We start from the raw sequence: 20321 nt of genomic DNA on the forward strand, positions 1-20321 counted from the left end.
ATTCGGATAATCCAGTTCAGCAAATTCCGGTTAATCAGACGTCAGTTGAAATCAGCTGAGCTGAAGCAAGGAGACACCTAAAACATGCAGGACCAGGGTTGGGAAACAGTATTCTAGCACAATATACTCAACACAACATTTCATCATTACCTCTTTGGAGGATAGTAGGAGGTAAATGCAGGAAAGAAAACCTGTTAGAGGATGCAAAAATCTTGAGACGGGGGGGGGGGGGGATTCCAGCATTCCTGTCAAAGTCTAAGCCTAATTGAGGATCTATGGCAGACTGAAATTGATGTTAGCACACACTCTTGGTCTAATCAGATGTTGCTTGAGATCATTTTCAGCAGAGAATGGCTGAAAACTTTAGTTTTTAGATGTGCAAGGCTGATAGAGAAACCCAAAGGATTTCCATCTGCGCTGACTCAAGTTGGGGATGGGATGGTGACTACAACTGCTTGCCATACTTTTCAGATTTTATTTGTAAAAAAAACATTTAAACCATTTCACAAATATGCACAACTATGCTGTACTGTGTTTCAATTCAAGTCCAAATGAAATACATTAAATATTTTGCTTGTAATGTGACAAAATGTGACACATTAAATGGGTGTAAATACTTTGGCACCACACGTCAAGGGTCAGCGTTGATTCTAGCATAAAGTAGTTCATACTTGGAAAACCTCACCAATCAGATTTACAGTAAACTTTATTCACTTTAATTTGAAATCGAATTTATCATAAAAAGCTAATCTCTCTGCTGCAGCTTTTATTGACAGCACAACCGCTGTCAGGCCTCCAGCAGTGTTTTGACAAAACAGCCTAACGAACTGAATTCCTGAATGATATAACCATAAAAGATCTTAAAAGACACCATAAAGTGCAGAACTGAGTCTGGCTGTCCTTGAGTTTCAGCTTTTGCAGCACTAACCACCACTTGATCTGTCTGTCAAGGCTCATACTAACCAGCAGAAGCCTCCTCTCACACGCAAACAGCAAAAATGTCTTTTTGTCGGCAGTGTGTGGACCATTTATTTGCATGATTGCATGTTTGCGAGGTAACACTTTTGCCTTGATATGTCACCTTTATTTCAGTGTAAGCAAAAAAAAGAAGAAAAGAACCTGTCATTATCCCTTTGTTTTCAGGATTTAGTGTATGATAACTACTTTCTGTTTAGTTGAGACCAGGGAAAGGCTGAATCTAATTTCTTGAAAAAATATCAGGTCATTCTGTTGTATCTAGGTCGTCTCCTGTTGGTATAAAACGAAGATTAAAGATACTTGGTGCAGAAGAAATAGTTTTTATTATTATTATTCATGCAATCCATCAGAAATTTTACTTAAGGTTTTTTATTTTTTTTTATTTTGACTAAATCAATCTCTGCAAGAGCTGGCACATGTGTTGGGGTTATTTGTCAGATAAATGATGTGGGGAAAAGCACTTTTTCACACTTTGAATGAGGTAATGTCATTTTGACTCAACCTTCAACTGATGAGGTAGATGATGTGAAGTAGAGGCTTTTAATATTAGGAATATTATTATTCTCCATAAACGCAGCTGAACAATCCTTGACATAGTTCAAGGAAAGGAGAAAACTGTTCACAGCTGCACCAGAACCACCAAAACTTGAAGACAACTTGTAGTAATTATGTTATCATAAACAGGAAAAAAAATCAAAATGAACTAAAAAAAATCCAGACAGCCATCTACAGACTACAAGCTACTAAATTCACAGCTGGTGATGAAAGTTAGATTATTACATTAGAAAATATAAAATTTTGCCACCTAACAGTTGCAGAAATCAGAAATCACATACAGTGTCTTAGAAAATCTTCAAAAACTCATTAACATTTTATTGTCATGTAACCATAAACTTAGAATTTAGTGGGTTTCTATTTGAGAGACCAACACAAGTTGTGCATAATGTGTGAAGTGGAGGAAAGATTACATTTTGCTTCTATTATTATTATTATTATTGTTAGGTAACACTTTATTGAAGGGGGGTGAATAAGACTGTCATGACACTGTTATAAACATGACATAACACCTGTCATGAACATGAATAAGCCTTCATGAATATTTATGACTGTTGTCATAAAGCGTCATTCAATAAATTATGACACTTTTTATACAAAGTTGACATTATTCAAAATGTCTTTGTTATGACAACTTGACATTAACCAAGAAATCATAACTGTTTAAACTTGACCTTTAATAACATAAAGTTACCTAATTTTTAAAGTGCAATCAGTAATACTTTTATAACAAATTTATATCAATAATGATTTCTTGGTTAATGTCAAGTTGTCATAACAAAGACATTTTGAATAATGTCAACTTTGTATTAAAAGTGCCATAAGTTACCAAATGACGCTTTATGACAACAGTCATAAATATTCATGAAGACTTATTCATGTTCATGACATGTGTTATGTCATGTTCATGACAGTGTCATGTCATGTTTATGACAGTGTCATGTCATGTTTATGACAGTGTCATGACAGTCTTATTCACCCCCCCTTCAAATAAAGTGTTACCTATTATTGTTATTATTATTATTATTATTATTATTATTATTATTATTATTATTATTACTATTTTCTAATTAAAATCTACACAGCTTGATTTGTACTTATCCTCTGGGTCCATACTTTGTAAAAGTTAATCCTGCTACATCTGCAGCATCCAGTCTTTTAGGGTGTTCACACATCCAGAGATTGAAATTTTTGCACATTTGTCTTTGCAAAATAGATTGAACTTAGTGGGTGTGGTTGGAAAAATATCTATATAAGTATAGAAAACTACAGTCTATATCCAAATTCTTTCACTTTAAAATTATGCCCTGTGTTGCTTTGGTAGGTCACATAAAATCAAAATAAAATGTAAATCTAATTCTCTTACTGTAATGTGACAAATTGTGAAAAAAGGTCAGGGTTATGAACAGTTTCTTAAGACGCTGTATGGGAACGTCCTGTTTAATGCTTATTGCTGTTAATTCAGCCACAAAATCTCTAAGAAAAGAGGTTATTATACATCTAAAGAACTACTAATCAGAACAAGGAGGATATATTGTTACCTCACCTTTACACTGTGCCGTTCAAGTGCACACCAAACTAAAGTGTGTGTGCATGTGTGTGTGTGTGCATGCAGGGGAGAGGAGTGTCCAGTCCCAGGCAGCCCCACAGCTGTTCCCTAATGGTAAATATGTGTTTATCTGGCTCCCCTCTCTCTCTGGGGGTCTGTGGGTGTGGGGAATAGAGCAGTCTAAGTGAGCAGACGCTGATGAAGCCCCTCCCCTCAGGACAATGTTGTTGAGAGGGTGAGGGGGGGGGCATCATCCTTCTGACCTTTGACCTCTGGCTCCCCCCCAACCAGCTTCCTTTTCCTCCTGTGAATGCCCTCTCAGTAACAGCCACTGCCTGTGTTAAACCACACCTTTTCCAAACACAGCTGCAAACAAGGAGCCTGTGACCTGCTGCTGCGGAGAAGTTATATAACCGAGATGTTTCAGATACGCTGCGTTTCATGCCGACACACGGGGAGGCACACAGATATCGCCTTCTAGTCACTCTCACGCCAACACATTTTCTCAGTCTGCCCCAAATGTCAATATATATGCTGATGTCTTTTTATTGTTCTGTGCCACAGGAGTTTTTATGTTATAACTCATGCTGGGACCACAAATGTCAGATTTATTTCAACATACATTTGTTGACTAAAGTTCTTACATTTTTCTTTTTAAAAATCTACCTAAATATACAGTTTTCTTCAGTTTTTTTCTTTTTTTTGTGACACCTTATCATAAAAAATGATGTAGAATCCTAATGCAGATGTGATTAAGTTAAAAAAGCTATCTGCTTATTCAAGTTTCACCATCCACAGCCACAGCTGATCGCTGCTACACCTGTAGAATCAAGAAATCACTTTAAAAGACCCTGTCAGAAAACATGAAGTCTGTTAAAAGGTTTCTGAAAGTACCTTTGATGTAAACATATTCTGTGGATTGGAGAGACAAAAGTGGAACTTACTTCTCGTTGCGTACAGTGACAAGGTCGTCTTCGTCATTTCAGTGGAAGCACAAACATGGTGCCGATGATGTGATGGTCCAGGGCTGCTGTGCTGCATCAGGGTTTGGATGGCTGCCATAATTGATGGAGCAGTGATTACTTCTCTCTTCCAGAAAATCCTGAAAGATAATGTCTGGGCAGCGGTTTGTGACATAAAGGTCAAGAAACTTGTGTTATGCAACAGGACAAAGCTTCAAAGCGCACTAACAAGTGGAAAGTTTTGGATTGTCAATTAAGGGGCAAATCCTTTTTCGCAGCACTGTGGATTTTAATAATGCCACAAATCCTTCTGGACTTATATCTGTGATTATAAGCTGAAGTTTCATCCATTTGATCCGTTTTAATTTTCTGTTCCTACTTGCTTTCTGTTTTGTTTTCTATTTTTTACTGTTAAAAAAAAAAGAAAAGGAATGTGGCTTCATATGCCACATTCACACAAACATTCAAAACTGACCATGTACCCAAATGGTCAGTTTTATACATTTATGACTAAAGTGGATTATGTATTTATCAGGCTTTGGTTTTCACAGCCAGTTAATTTGAAAACATCAAATTAAATTTTTTGCATAATTTTTGCTTCTATTTTTACATTTTAATAAATATTATATAACAGTTCAAAACTACATTAAGCAGATATCAACAATGTGTTGTTATTTATAAGAAAGTTCAGGACAAATTATACATCATTCTGCTTATGATTTGAGAAAATAAAAATGGCAGTGCCTTCCGTTTGCAAACCATTGATTAAATTTATTAATTTTTTTAAAAATATTTGTTCCAGTGTGCTTTGCTAGTTACAATTATAATACATTTGGTAATCATTTGTCTAGATAATACGATCCAGATTTATATTTAGATCTGATTATTATATGTGACTGGATGTTAAAACTCAGCTTTAACATACAGTCTAACAAAAGCAAAAATACTAACACTTTAATTTTAAGGTTTTTAGTATTTTGTAATGATCGGGATGTATTTGGAGTTTACTTGTTTTTTTTCTCATCAGCTTTTTGATTTTCCCACTTGGTTTTTGTTTAATAAATACTGCCATTGTGGAACCTGCAGTCCGTCACCCTGACAGAAGGTAAACTTTCTTTTACCAAGACTGCAGAGTTGAACCTTTACCTTCAGTTTCTTAAATCAAAAGTTGTAGCTCACCACTGCACTAATGGATGTGCTGTTTGTGGGAGCATTAGCATATAAAGCGATTTAGATTACCAGAAGTCCAAAACAATCAGATTAACTGTGCTGCTTTTACGAGTCAGACCAAAGACTTCTGCTTTATTTGTGTTTTGATATGACTGATGTGAGTGAAATTAGGCTTGCAGCATTTCAAACACTCCGCCGTGGTGTTCCTAAACTCCATCATCATGGCCTATTAGCTGCAGTGAGAAAGCCAATAATGTGTCCACGGTTTAGATTTACTTTATGCAAAAGATAAATCACAGAACTGAGTGAGCCTCCTCTTTTTATACGCATGTAATATCATGTCCAAAACTCCGGAACATAATCCATTTGAGGAGTTTCATCTTTCGCTGTGTGGCCAAAAGTGATTTCCTTCACTGAAAGCACTGAAACGTGATTATATCAGCTGCGTAGTTCAACCCAATTTTCAGGATGGGATGCGTTCTCATTGAAATAGCAAAGACAGCAGAAACATTAAGTCATAAATTTGCGGAGATGTTTCAAACCCTGATATATCAAAGAGATTTACGATTTAATGATACTATGTAAGAAACTTGGAGAGCAGGTTTGCTCTCACAGGAGCAGCCCATTCAGAGGAAGAACAGAGAGTACATGAGGGGATTAAGGTGCCATTTGTTGAAACTGTATGTACATGAACGCTTACTTCCACACATCCTACAGTACAACCGTCTGACCTATTTCAGTGTTTGGTGTCCTAGTTTCTGTGCCTTTTTTCAGAAAAGAAACGTAGGGAGACGTGTTTTGCTTCACTCTCAAACAGGTTCAACTTCTGATCGTCTGCGCACCAAAAGCCCCCGATCTATTTGTAGCCCCTTCTTCCATATTTTGTTTTGTATGGCTTGTCTGTCTGTGTTTTCAAGGGGGGGGTCAAATCAAGGCAGTAGTTACGTAACCACGAAAAAGCCACGAAATAGACATAACTGTAAAGTGGAAGCAAAAGCTTTTTTTTTTTTTTGTAGTTAGCCATTTTTTTTGTACTCTGTTGCTCAGTAAAATGTAATGTAACCTTCACAAGTCACCTAACTAGTAAAAGTGTGGCACAATTAGAGCGTATTAATTAACTTTAAAATGTCACCGTTGGGATGCTAGTCAACGGCTGTTCCCATTTTTTTCCAGGAGTTCCCAATCTGCTAGAAGATCTGCGGATGGAGCTGGAGATTAGGGTGATTAGGGTGATGAAAAGGAGACCTTCTTGTTACGTATTTTGCCTGAGGTTGTCACAAATAACTGATGACAAGACGGTTGTCATCATCTCTGATGCAAGTCAAGAGTTACTGTAACTAGAAATCATGTGGTTTCTGTCAGATTATGATCGCTGTCTTAGCAGCGTCTCATATATTACCGCGGATCAGCTTTAGACCTAACACTTTATTGGAGAATATTTGCAAAAGTCTGCCGTCTCTCTTACTGTAATTGCGCGTCCCAGCCCCGTAGATGTGCGCCGATTTGGCTGGTGTGCTTCCAGAATACACAAACAAACGCCAGACCGTTTGTCTGTCTCCTGCCTTTGCAGAATCATAACGTTAGAAATGTTTCTTCACTCTTATAACACATGATCATTACAATTTGATGAGTCAGCTGTCTGACTGAGCATTTTGAAAGCGTGTCCCAACACTAGTCTCATTGTCTAGTCTCTGCAATTACTGAGTCCACAGCACTGTGCTCTAAAGTCTGTCGAAAGACTGGGACATCAAACGCCATCATGAGATTTCTTCCCCCTGCAAAGACCAGTCAGAGCAAATCTGTGTCTTGATTGTTTATCTTGATGAAAACGCTTTGCGAAGTTTAAATGAGAAGCGCGTCTCCGTGGCAGATGGATAAATGAAAACCTCTATCAAAAAAAGACATCACTTCAGGGTGGAGCGACTCATTCCGGGGGGAAAACTGTTGATTTTTTGAACTCATCAGCCAAACAAACACACCCATCCTGATCCACACAGAGCAGCTCCTTCAGAAGCTACTCCTCCCAGATTCATCAACACAGGTTGCCGCGGCAACAACACTAACAACCGACCCAAAGAGAAACATTCCGAGTGGGACATCCCTTCCTCACAGCGAAGCAGAAATATCTCAAAAAAAAAACTTTGACGCTTTAATAAATGTAAAGCGTCATGTGTGATGTAGTTCTTTTTACACTGTTTGTAATGACAGAAGAGAGAATCAGTGTATTACATTTTTATAGAAATGTAATACTTTTATCCATTTCAGTGTCAAGTCCAAAATATCTTCAAATTGTCAAACACAAATTATTCAGTCCAAAGGCGCAACCTGGAGACAGTTTACGCTACAAACAGGTCCAGTTCACACCAGTTGTACGGAATCCAGCTTGGTCCAAATTCAGTTCATTCTAATTCAATCCAATTATATAATCAGATTCTGGATCTAGTTATCTACTGTCCCATTCATTTTTAATTATAATGCGACTGATTCTAATATATTTGGCCAATGATTGACAATTGGTAAGAAGTGAGCTTGATTGAATCAAGTCATTGACTTTGCAGCAATTCCTAACTCTTGGTGACAGAGGAAAAAAAAGAAAATAGCTTTCTTTAAGGCTTCCGTCAGAACCAGGCCAATGTCAGTGGAAACCGGCCGTGAGCAGCTCAGGAAGAAGAGAGAAGGGAAGCAAAGGACACCGGAGCACTGGAGCACGAGTAAAAAACAAAAAATTCATAGAGATTATTACTAGACTAGCTCTGTTGATGGCTACATTTCAGTGATAAACGGCTGAACACTGAAGCATTTAACGAGTAGTAATTGTCTTTGGGGAAGAAAAGCAATAGGTCAGTGGATTCCAAACAGGTCAGAAATCACTGGACCAGAGTTATAAGGAGAATAGTCAAAACAATCCATCATGCTGCCTCACTTACTGGGGACCTAGTTACCATGTTTGTGTGAATATCTAATTGATTTAATTGTGCATTAGTCTGTCTGCTGCAATAAAACCAACCCTATGATTCATCTGGTACTCTTCTAATGTTCTAGCTTTTGTAGCTTAGTAGAGGATTTGTAGAGTGCTTAATTTCTCCAACTTACTAGAGGTCTGCTCCAAATAAAACCAGAAGCAAACCTCTTTTTATGATCACCTTGTTTTTCGGGGGCTGCACGGTCTACTTACTCTGACGTGCAATGTTGTGCAACCTATAAAACTTCTTCTTGGTTGGTCGTGGATGCTGAACTTATGATCAGGGCACAAATCCAATCGCATGCTCTGTGTTTAATTGTGCTTAATTTCTAGCTTTTACTACTACTATTGATTTAAGTTTGTACCAGAGGGGATTAGCCTTTTATGTTCACTTTAAAAATTGGTTGGGCAATGAGTAGTTGGTCCTCATCTCCTTATCATTTATTCAGACAAGAAAGACACACGTACATGCAAATAAACATATTTAATCCTCTGTTTAGCTGTGTTTGCTAACTACGTTTCCCAATCACTACTTTTCCCCCCACACCTCCTTAAATTCCTTTTCTAATATTCTACTTCATCTGCTGTATTCGAGTCTTTTTCCATTCTCTCTCTCTGCTTCAAAACATCTAATTAGTTTGCTGTTCTTATCACCCCCTCCTGTTGACAATATTAACACAGTAGATGATAGCGTGCCTCCTAATTTTCGCTGTAATACCAGTACGCAAGCATGCCGTTTGAATAAGTAGGTCAGGACAACAAATTACTTTGCATTTTCATCTGCCTGCTCGGTTCCTTGCAGAGACCTGTGCCGTGAACAACGGCGGCTGCGACAGCACATGTCACGACTCGGTGACAGGAGTTCGCTGCAGCTGCCCTGTCGGCTTCACTCTCCAGCCGGACCGCAAGACCTGCAAAGGTAAATCGCTCATCAGCCGCACATCAGGGCGGCGTTCACACTGCACCTGTCCTGCTGTCATGAAATTAATTTCCTGAATGTCCTGTCGCCACGCAGAATAGTCCTCATCTCTCCTTCTGGAGTTTTATATTGATAAATACGCATCAAGATGTTTTCTGCTTGCAGTTATGGTTGTAATTTTTTATTTTTTTTATTGCAATCTTGCATTACTTTCTGCTACTGAGAAGATTTTTTTTTTTTGAGAAGCATTTTTTTGAGACACCAGCATCCACACTCACCAGATACAAACCTTTGAATAGGTCTACTACTCTGCATGATATCTTCGATCGTATTCAACTCAAACTCTGTGACCACATTGCTGAGAAAAGCGAAACGATAGCAGGAAACCAGCAAACATCCTGTGATGAGGCCATCCCGAGTCAGACTTAAGTCTCAATCAACCTCTCGAGAGTTCATTTCAAAAATCTCTTTGTGTGCAGCAAACTTTTTTATTCTTAATTTAAAATTTTATTGCAAAAAGTTTAGTTTAGTTTTTTTCTCTACACCACAAATTTGCTAGGCTGCCTTGGGGGTCTTTTTTTGTTTTTGTTTTCCATGCCTGGTTCAGTCCTGGAGTGAGAAACCACCCACATATACAACAGAGCAAAAGTGGATTATTCCTCCATTCGAAAGAGGGACATAGGTGATTGAACTCTGGTGCAGAAATACAATCTGGTTCAGGGAAATCCAGCTGCTTGGCCCACGAGTTCGCTTGTCCTGCTGTGTCACCACGGTTCTGGTATTAAAAAAAAAATGGTTGCAGGGACTTTCAATTCATCGTTCTTTTTTTTCCTTGTTAAAAATCTCCACCAAGTTAATGCCAAGTCTCAAAACTTAAAACTTCCTTTAAACAGAAACATCCAATAAAAATTAGACATACATCATAAACCATTTTATTATTAACAATTAATGTTATCTTTGCTTATATGAAACTAGAGAAAAATATATAATCCTCTTGCCTCTGAAACTCTGACATTTCTTCAGTTGTCAAACTATTGGTAATGTTTTTTTTTGTTTTTTTTTAAAGATGATGATTCAGATTATTTATGCTCTCTTATTTAGCTTAATAAAGCTTATTAACTACAAATATGATCCTATGTCCAATAAGCCATTGGCAAACTTTCTTCAGAAAAATCTAAGGAAATCCGTAAAACAAAGACACGATTGTTCCCAGAAGAGCAAACTTAGACGTCTGACTTGTAAAGGTTAGATGAACACTGATAAAACCACAATGACTCGTATTAGTTTGGTTTGGGGGGGAAATGAGAGGAAAACAAACCCAGGTGGCATTGGCACAAGAAGACAGGCGCTTGCTTAAGGCGAGACACTTCTAAAGGGATAGAGATGAACGGAGCGAGCAGGAGATTGATTCATTAATGCCACTAATTATGAATTTATTCTAACCAGATGATGAAGGATCCATTGAGAAAAAGACACTACGTTTGTGGCGAAGATTCAGAATTCACCTCTTTAAAACTTTCCAAAGCAGATGGCAGTGAAAAGCCAGGATGAACAGATGACACATCAAGTCATTATCTCCGTTTAAAAGCCACACAACACATTGCAAAACAAAAACAAAAAGTAGATTACTTTCTGCTAAAACAGAACAGCAGTGTAGTGTTTAATTTACCGCTTCCTCTGCGGGTTTATCTCACCCTTTCAGTCGCGACGAGTGATTTGAATTACCCACTGCTCATTTATTTGGGTTTTCTATTTGCAGATATTGACGAGTGCCGTCTGAACAACGGGGGGTGTGACCACGTGTGCCGAAACACCGTGGGCAGCTTCGAGTGCAGCTGCAAGAAAGGCTACAAGTTGCTAACCAACGAGAGGACATGTCAAGGTTCGTAGCGTGTTTGTTTTCATTTCTCGTTTCGTTTTCTGACTCCAAAATGTGTTTTGCTGTGGATAACCGCTGGTTTTCTTTTGTTGAAGCATTTTGTTGATTTGGATGTGTGCTTGGTTTCACGGTGATGCTAAAATCGAAAAATCATCTTCATCTTCCCGTTTCCAGCAGAAAACAACACTACTCTAATATCCAGCCAGACTGAAGGCAAAAGCTGGTTAATAATCAGAAAAGGCATGAAACTGAGAAACAAAAGGATTATCACTCAAAATCAAACAGGGGTGTATTTATATATTTGAGCCATCAAGCTATAACGTTGACCCAGTGTGGATTATAAAAAATAAAATAAAAAACACAATTCAAACTTGTACAACAGATTTCTGTTTTGTTTTGTGTTTTTATTTATGAAAGTTTTGGAATGGCATAAACCAAAGCTCAGACCAAATCTGTCAGATGATCTGTAGTAATTTGATGCAGAAGGCTCCCTGTAGTCTGTTGGATTTTGAGAAATTTTGCAAGACGGGGGAAAATATTTTCAGTTGGGAAGCTTATAACCATCAAAGACTGAAGGCTGAAATTGAATCAAAGGTGGATTGATAAAGTATTAGTTTAAAGGTGTGCACAATATGCGAAGATGTCATTGCACCTTTTTATTTCACTTTATTTATTTTTCCCTCCCAAAAAATTTATTTTCTAGGTGAACTGTAGTGGATAAAAATACAAAAATATTTTTAAAGGATTTATCATAGTCTTATGTTTTTAAGTCAGAAAAGCCTGACTTTAAATCAGGTTTATTCCTATAGATTTTGTAATATTGATTTTTATTTCTTGTCATATTTAGATTAGAGAAGATCCATTATCAATAAAAAACTTGTAGTGTTGTATTTTTAAGCATTTAAGTGTAAGTATATAAGGTTTACATCATTACATACGTAATTAAAAGGTCCAATTTAATTTAGCATTTATGTCTTGATGACTGTATGTAAAGCTTTTGATTAGAATATTTTATTATATATATATTTTTTTGTATATCCGTAGGATAACGCTTTATTTTAGGGAACACAAATTAAACATAATTAGCAGCTATTAATTTGCACATCAGAGACATAATGACTCTTCATTAGTCATCCTTAAGCAGTTGTTAATTGCCTATTTGAAATTGACCCAATTCTACATGTAAAAAGGCCATAAATTAGAAATTTTCTCAAGACGTCATCTAATTATGGTCTGTTGTCTTTGTAAGCTCTTATTAAGGGATGGCACAAGGAGGATAACACCTATTTTTGTTTTCTTATTTAACACAGAAACAAGTTTCAAGTGTCTCTCAATGTTTCTTTTGAGACATTTTTATCGCTTTAGGTGTGAAAGAACTTGTTTATATAAAGACTTCCAGACAGCTTTCGGTTTTACATTTAAGCCGCTATGTAATTACTGGTAATATTCAGGAAAGAAAAAGAGGAAAATTGTTTTCACATTGTAGCTCTCCAGAATTTAATAAAGTGGATATTTTGACATTTCCTGACTTTTTTTTCTTTTTGAGATTAAAGGGGAAGCAGACTAGTGCTTTGAAAAGCAACCCATTTGCTTCAGGGTGCAGCCCATCACTTGGTTGCATAAGCAACGTGCTCAAAAATGACTTTTACAACGTGTCAAGAAGACTCAGTATTTGAAAAGCTATGCCAATTAATAAATATCAAAATAACAATGAATTAGCGACCTCACTTCAGAATGGAAAACCTCCTTTCACAAGTAAGGAGCTCATTGATTGCTCTCTGGTATCAGCTGTTGTAGTTTGGTGTTTTGTTGAATAATAAAACTCTTTTTTGTAGATGTTGTGAAGTTATTATCCTCATAATAAGTTAAATATTGAATAGACATTATTAAGATCAGAGTTCATAGAGAACAGCTACTTTGCACTGGTATGATCTTTCTATTCTAATCACTGTATCTTTAAATTATAATCTTTTACAATATATTGTTAACAGAACATGAGTCTGCTGTTACACCTGAATTTTGCCTCTGGGGTTCTATTTATTCTACTATACATAAACATGTTATTTCCTTAAAACAAGGTTTTACGAATAGCTATAAAAAATGGATGGTAGCTTCTCCCTGGATGCTACAAAATGAGTTTTAGCGTTTTTTTTTTTTTTTGTTGTTTTTGCCTGCAGATACCAAAGTGAGCTGTCCTTACTTGTTTTGTTTTTTTGGGTTTTTTTTTTACTTTTGATTGTAGTCATTGCTCAGCAGAAAACTGGTCATCCAGCTGGAGGGAAAATGAAGGTTTGTCACGGCTGGGTAAAAGGTTTGCTACGGCTTGGGTCCAGTTCGAAAAGCTCCACTAAGTCTTGGACAGATTCAGTCACTAGAAAACCTTGTGTTGAAAAGAAACAGGCAGACTTGAGACGTGGGGCAGATCTCAGCTTCTCTCCATGTGGAAAAAAGGATGACTTTTTTTCCCCTTTCCCTCTCATTGATGTGGTCAATCAATACTCAGCCTGGTTTGCATCAGTGTCAGGCAGTGGGTTTACAGCTGGTGCCCTTAATCACACCGCTCCCTATACGCTAGTTTAACATCTCATGTGGTCAGTAAAAATACAACAAAAAAAAAGGAAAGAGACTCACATTCAGGGCAAATGCCTTTCTGTCATTATTTGGTGCCAAGCAATGTAAAGTTTATTTAGCCACAATAACACAGATAAGTGAGAAAATGTGGTCCTTTCTTGGTAGGAATGTAAATCACAGCTTGTTTTTAGTGGCATGGTGCCATGAAGGAGTCAGCGGTGCACTGTTTGGATGCACAGGGTCAGTGTAGGAACACTGTTGTCCTTGTTTGGTCCTGTGTGTTTTGTCTGGAGACAGGGGTTGTGATAAAGCTCACCTTGTGTTGAGTGAGATGCTGCCAGCTTCTCTCACACACACACACACACACACACACACGCACACACACTAACTCCACAGCGCTGAGTCACCTGTCAGCCTCTTAACCTCTCTTCTCATTCCAATCATGTTTTCGCTCTTCTTGGATTGATGGAAAGAAAAAAGGGCGCAGTCTTTCCCGGTAAAGATTACATTTTATTCGTATCGGTTCTGCCCTGATTACCACAGGAATCCGTGGTGTCAGGATGTTGCACATTCATGATTAAATAACTGGCATATTGAAGAAACAGGCTCATTAGGATGCAGAGGTTTCTCAGTGGGGAGTAAGTTTGAAAAGCATTGCGTCTACACAAAGTTCTGTAAGCTACACATAGTTTAATTACATTTTCTTGTGTCATCTGTCACCACGTGTTATGTAAAAATTTATTTTTTTAAGCTTTACTTCATGTTTAATATTGTTTTCTCATCAAAAACATACCTGGAGTGTTGCTTTGATTCTTTCATGCATATTTTAGAAATCTTTGAATCTCCCGTGGCAACCATTTGGGTTTGTAAAGCGCCCGAGGAGACGAAGCTCCACCTTCCACGCGCAGCTCCTCTTCTGAGCAGCAGTTTCCAAATCGAGCTTCTGCATCTCCGTGCAGTGCACCCCTTCCCCATGACTCACCCACCCAGCTCCTTCAGACTAGCCAGCAGCAATTAGTAAGCACCTGGTGGAACTGTGCGTCTCATTACATGAACTATTTCTCTTTGTCCAGTTCTTCAACAAACATTTGTAGGCACTTAATAGAGGAATGATGATGTGATGATGTGCTGAAAGAACAGAAACCTAAAGAGACAGAGCCCCAATTTCAGTGTGTTAAACTGTGAAATTTCTTTTAAGTCATGTTTAATTTATACAGATGACACTACAGTGATTTGGAGGACATCATGCTTGTCAAACTAAGTTAAACTTGAACTTTGCCATGGATTGGTGGAACTACTGTCCTCCAATCACTTCCCCCATTACAAAAAAAGGACAGAAAAGTTATGTTTGTCATGAGGGACAAAATAAAACCTGACTCTAAAAGCCTTCAGATGTTCTGTTCGGGACAAATTGACACCACGTATTGCATCTTACCTAATCGGCAATAGCTGCATCTAAATCAAATCTGACAAACCAATTACGCAATACCTATTTCCTCCTGTGGTCTCTAAAGACGTAGCAACTTTTCATATATTTCAGGGAATTCAGACATTTAACTTGTCCTTCATTTTACCCTTCTTGCTTGGCTGCTTGGCTCATTTCTGTTGGCGGCCGGGGCATTTGTCACAGCGTGCAGCTCAGCAGCACGGCTGAGCATGCTCTGTGCAGTCACAAACCATCACCACATGTTGCAAGCCATTTGAAACGGTGGTTTTCAGAGAGCAGTGGAGCGCTTGTCATGTTCTGTAAGGCCCATTAACGCATTCAGACTTCAGGCTTTTTTTTTTTTTTTTCAAAAACAGTCTAAAACCTGAGGGTTTTCTGGAAAATTGAAAACTGTCCACTGAAACCTTTTATCTTAGCCTTTGAAGAAACAAAGAAATAAAAAAACATGTAAAAGGTCAACCCTTTGGCTTTTGCTTTTATTTGAATATAGCAAAAAAAAATAAAAAATCTGAGAACAATCTTGCATCAGGCCTGAGATCCCTCCATCCATCCATCCATCCATCCATCCATCCATCCATCCATCCATCCATCCATCCATCCATCCATCCATCCATCCATCCATCCATCCATCCATCCATCCATCCATCCATCCATCCATCAGCTTATCTCACAATCAGGTTGTGGCGGCAACAAGGACACCCTTACATCATTCTCCCTAGAGACACTCTACAGTTTGTTCTGAGGAATCCCTGGTCATTCCTAGGTTTGATGGGAAATGTAGTCCATTCAGAGTTCTCAGTCTGCTTCAGGGTTTCCCTGGAAAACCTCCAAAGAAGGCATTCATAATCCTTTTTGTTTCAAAGAAGCATTTTTTTCAAAGGTAGATGTTTTCTAATGAGGCAACAATGAACCTGCCTCATTAGAAAACATTCATTCATGCTGTTTATTAGCTTTACATTACCGTTTTTTCCTCTGTATGGTGCATAGTTGTCTTTGTACCACTAAAGGCAGTTACGGTACTAGTAGCATTTCTCCATCCATTATCATTAACAAAAGAATTTTAGTTATTCAAGCTAAAAAGAAGCAAATAATGAGTGCAAGATCAAACACTCAGTGTAATATCCTCCATATGTTTAACATGTTAATCCTGAATGCAGTGATTTTGCTGTAATTTGGATGGGTTCTGTTGCACTGATGCAGACATTTGCTTTCATTTGAAGTGTTGAGGTATAAAAATTAAACCTAGGGTTTAGTTTTTACACTAAACCTGGAGTGTAGCATAAAAGCACTAAACTCTGGGTTAGTGTTTGTTGGTTTGTAAGTCAGGATGGAGCGTTCATGTGAAGCTCCCATCAACATCTCTTTAAAGTCCTGATCCACATATGATGGGATTTGAGAAGAAGGACGTCAGAACTCATGTTGTCTGGACAGAGAAAATGTCTTTGGAATTCAAGCAAAATTTATTTATTTCTTTTAATCAACCCCTTTTAAAAAACAATGAGACCTAGCCGAAAGCTAGAGTGAATGGAAACTTGTTTTTTGCAGCCTTGTAAATAAGAGTTGTAGCAATAGTCAACGCTCTGTACTTTGGGTTAATGCTAAACTATGTAATAATAAGTTACAGATTCACTTGTGGCGTCAATGTTGCAATAAGAAACCTTTTAAGGATAAACTCAGTCACGATGATTATTTTCCATTGGGATTTAGAGTAAAGTTTATCCTTAATTTGCCAAAAACAAACACTTTTTTGCAGCGCTGCACACAGTGTGTGCCAACAAGAAGAGCCATCAGGACTCCAGACGGCATCAGCAATCAGTAATGGCTCTCTGTGGTGTTGGAGTTCAGCAAGTCCATTAAAATCATTTAAATTTTATGTAATTTCTTTTTTACCTAAACTGCTTGTTAACCCATTAAATGAGATAAAAACTCTCTAATATCTTACTGCTTAGAGTACGTCTTTGTCAGCTTTCAACTTTCTAGTGATTACCCCATATTTATGAGTTTGTGCTGGTCTGATGTATAAACTGCTAGTTAGATGCACTGTAGTTTGTGGTTGTGACTTGACAAAATGTGGAAAAGTTCAGCCGGTATGAATACTTCTGCAGTTGCAGGGTAATACCTTTGTCATCTTGTTGATGACACCTGGGACTATTTAAAAACCTAGAGGAGGTTCACTTTATAGCAGATGAAAGCATGATATTCCTGGGAAAATCCAGGGAAACTTTAATAAACAAGCCAATTAGACATCACGGAAAGTTGTTGCAAACCCCTATTTTCTCCCAGCGTGTGCTGCCTGAGCTTGGCAAAGACTGACACTGACATTAAAGAAGAACTTCATCAGAAGTCCTAATGGCATGCAGGTTTATGAGAGCCTACTGACAGACAGGAAGATGCATTTCTGGCTGTGGAAAGGGGAAATCAGAAAAACAGAAACCACTGAAAGCTGCATTGTAGTCTACAATGGTACAAATGATGCAACATTAAAGCACTTTTCATTTTAATTTGATGCTGGATTGACGCACTGATTCATCGACAGCATGCCTAAAGTGTAGAAAAGGGAGAACAGAAGATATGATGTGAAGGTGGGACGGCAGAAGAACCAGATTCACCTCCTTTAAATCATTTTTTTCGTTGCTTTGTGTTTTTGTCTTTGCAGATATTGATGAATGCTCTTTCGACCGTGCCTGCGACCACTTCTGTGTCAACTCCGCTGGCAGCTTCCAGTGTCTCTGTAATAAAGGCTACGTCCTGTACGGCCTGGCCCACTGTGGAGGTGAGCCAACATGTCTGTCTGTCTGGAGGGGCAGATCTCCTGTCTGTCATCCTTTGTCTTCATCCCAAACAACCTTTTTTTAATCATTTCATGTCTAACAGAGAAAAAAAAGAATGATTCACATATTAAGTATTTTTATAAGCTTTATACATAACTACACTCCACTCACCTAGATGGAAAATCTAACTGAACCAAATTTTACCCAACCTTTTTGAAAACACTCATATGACAGACGATTCCACCGTCGATGCATTTTAACTATCTTGACGGTATCTCTCATTTTCCATCGCTGTCGTCACGGTTGCATTTATAGCTTGCAGTCAACATATTCTCCTTAACTTTCCTTCCTAATACTTTTTAATGCACTGGTTTACAACCAAATGAAAGTCTTCCAAACCATCTTCTGTCCTGACAGTGTCGTCCCACGCCTTAATGTCAGCGCATGCAAACAGGAAAACCTTCTTTACACCAGAGTAATACTGCAGTCTGAAATTAACACTCAGTTGAGAGAATAGATGATCCTTTGGAGAGTCTGCAGAGATTATCTGGGGTCCACTAAGAATGCTTCATGATTACCCGGGACGGTGGACGAGTGTTCTCTAACTGTTCTGCTTCTGCAGAAAATGTGTAGCGACTGTTTCGATTCTTTTTGTTGTGGCGTCAGAAATCTGGGTAGTTAAGGGTTCTTGGAGGAACCTTTGTTTTTTGCAGCAGCAGTGACAGTTTAGTCATGACATGGTTATCAGATACTCTGAAGCAGAACTGGTCATGCTATCCTCATGTCCGAGTTATATCCTTGTCAATCTTACAAAGGGTTGGCAGCGCTCCAAGGAGTTTGATGTAAAGATCTCACCGCCTCATCTGAAATACAATCTGCTTCCCAGGTTATGGTACATTTAAAGACAAAAACACAGAACCTCACTCACACACTTTGACACGTCTTATCCCTGGCAACCTTTTTGCATGTTGCAGAACTTGTCACATACTGCAGATTCTGATGACGTAACTTCCAAAGTCTTGACAGGCAACCCGGATGACAGAAAATCCATAAAGTAAATGGCACCTAGCTCTACGTCTGTGAGTCGAAAACCGCCTGCCAGGGAGCTACGAATTGAATTGAAACAGTACTTTTATCTCACATGGCTATTACCCTTCACGGGACAATTCATTGTCTTAGAAAGCTGACGCTGAAATGAGCCGAGTCGGACATCACTAATGCATCACATTGATAAAACTTTAGCTCCACTGATGTCCTCTACAACTCAGGGAGAGGCAAATCTATTCACCAAATATGTTAAACATACATTCCTTTGCACAGTTTTTTTTTTTTTTCAAAATTATTTTATTTCACTCAACACATATCGTTGTATTTATTACATTTATTTAAAATCACCCCAAAAGTAGTGGATTGGGGTAAAAAAAAAAAAAGACCAAAATACTTCAAAAACATAAAGGCCATGTTGTTTAAAGTTTAGTTTGTCAAGAGTTTGCCTTGCGATGAGAAAAAGTTTTCTCTGCATTCACACACAATGCTGCATCCAGGTTTTCAGGTTTATTAGGTTCCAGAGACGGGAAGCTGTATTAGCTGTCAGCTCCGGGAATAAATGCCCCTGAATTGGATTTGCGAGGCTTTTTCTCACCTGAAGGACGGCGATCAGGCCCCGCTGAGCTGCTGAGAGGAGTAAAGATGGTCTCAAGTAAATGGCTCTCCATACTATTGTTGAGCGAGCAGTTGATGAATGATTTCCCCTCGCTTTTCAGCACTGCTGTCACAACTGTTAGATAACCCCCGAGATTTATGGTGCTCCCAGTTACACTCCTCTCATTCTTCCGCACAACTGAGGTTATGTTATTTCCTTTGTAATTCATGAGCTGGAATACGGCTGTGCAGGAGAGTGGCGATCTGTGTTTGATGATAGCCGCCTTTAACGAAGCCAATTAGGTCAGTGGCCTTCTGTCAGCAAGTTTCCCTTTGCGCAGCAGTTCAAGCTCAGACAGATTGGATGAAGAGGGAGGGCACATTTTTAAGCTTTGCCTCACATTCCTAACTGAATTTAAGTCTGAGTTTTGTCCTTGGCTTTTTAAATTTAAAAAAAAAAAATCCCAATCTCTTGATCTAAATCCTCCCATTGCTGTATATGATCTGTAATCCAATAGATTTTCTTCCATTATTGCCTTGTTCAATCATTGCTTTCTGAAGAAACGCATCCCCTCAGCATGACGCTGCCACCAGCAGCGTCCAGTGGACAGTGCGTTAAAGTTGATGTGCGGCGTTAGTTTCCTGCCACACGTCCAGCTCTGAATGTCGTCCAAAATGCTCAGCTTGGCTCTTATCTGATTTGAACAGCTTCTTCCGCATGTTTGTTGTGTCGTAAACTTTTAAAGGGGATTCTTACGGAGGCTTTCTGCTCCCCAGCCCTTTGTAAGGGACTTACCAAGAGCACAACTAATAGCTGTCCTGTGGACAGATTCCCGCCTAATATCTCCAGCTCCTTTCAGAGTTATGATTAACCTCGTGGCTTCTTCTCTGATTAACGCTCTCTTTGCCCCTGCCTG

The 20321-nt window shown here is 38.4% G+C and overlaps 1 protein-coding gene across 3 annotated transcripts in view; it reads left to right on the top strand.

Annotated features, from left to right (window-relative positions):
* scube3 (signal peptide, CUB domain, EGF-like 3) overlaps nt 1-20321 on the top strand; it is a 105265-nt gene that overhangs the window by 73313 nt on the left and 11631 nt on the right. For 2 of the 3 annotated variants that reach the window (XM_088007211.1, XM_014981703.2), the window contains exons 7-10: nt 3149-3196; nt 8979-9095; nt 10855-10977; nt 17649-17765. In XM_088007211.1, coding sequence (XP_087863337.1) covers nt 3149-3196; nt 8979-9095; nt 10855-10977; nt 17649-17765 — 405 coding nt within the window. The remainder of the gene's footprint in view (nt 1-3148; nt 3197-8978; nt 9096-10854; nt 10978-17648; nt 17766-20321) is intronic. The other variant, XM_014981705.2, reaches the window with a different exon arrangement.

The sequence above is a fragment of the Poecilia mexicana genome, unplaced genomic scaffold (assembly GCF_051168715.1).
Source record: "Poecilia mexicana isolate PSO_F unplaced genomic scaffold, ASM5116871v1 scaffold_7, whole genome shotgun sequence".
NCBI lineage: Eukaryota > Metazoa > Chordata > Actinopteri > Cyprinodontiformes > Poeciliidae > Poecilia > Poecilia mexicana.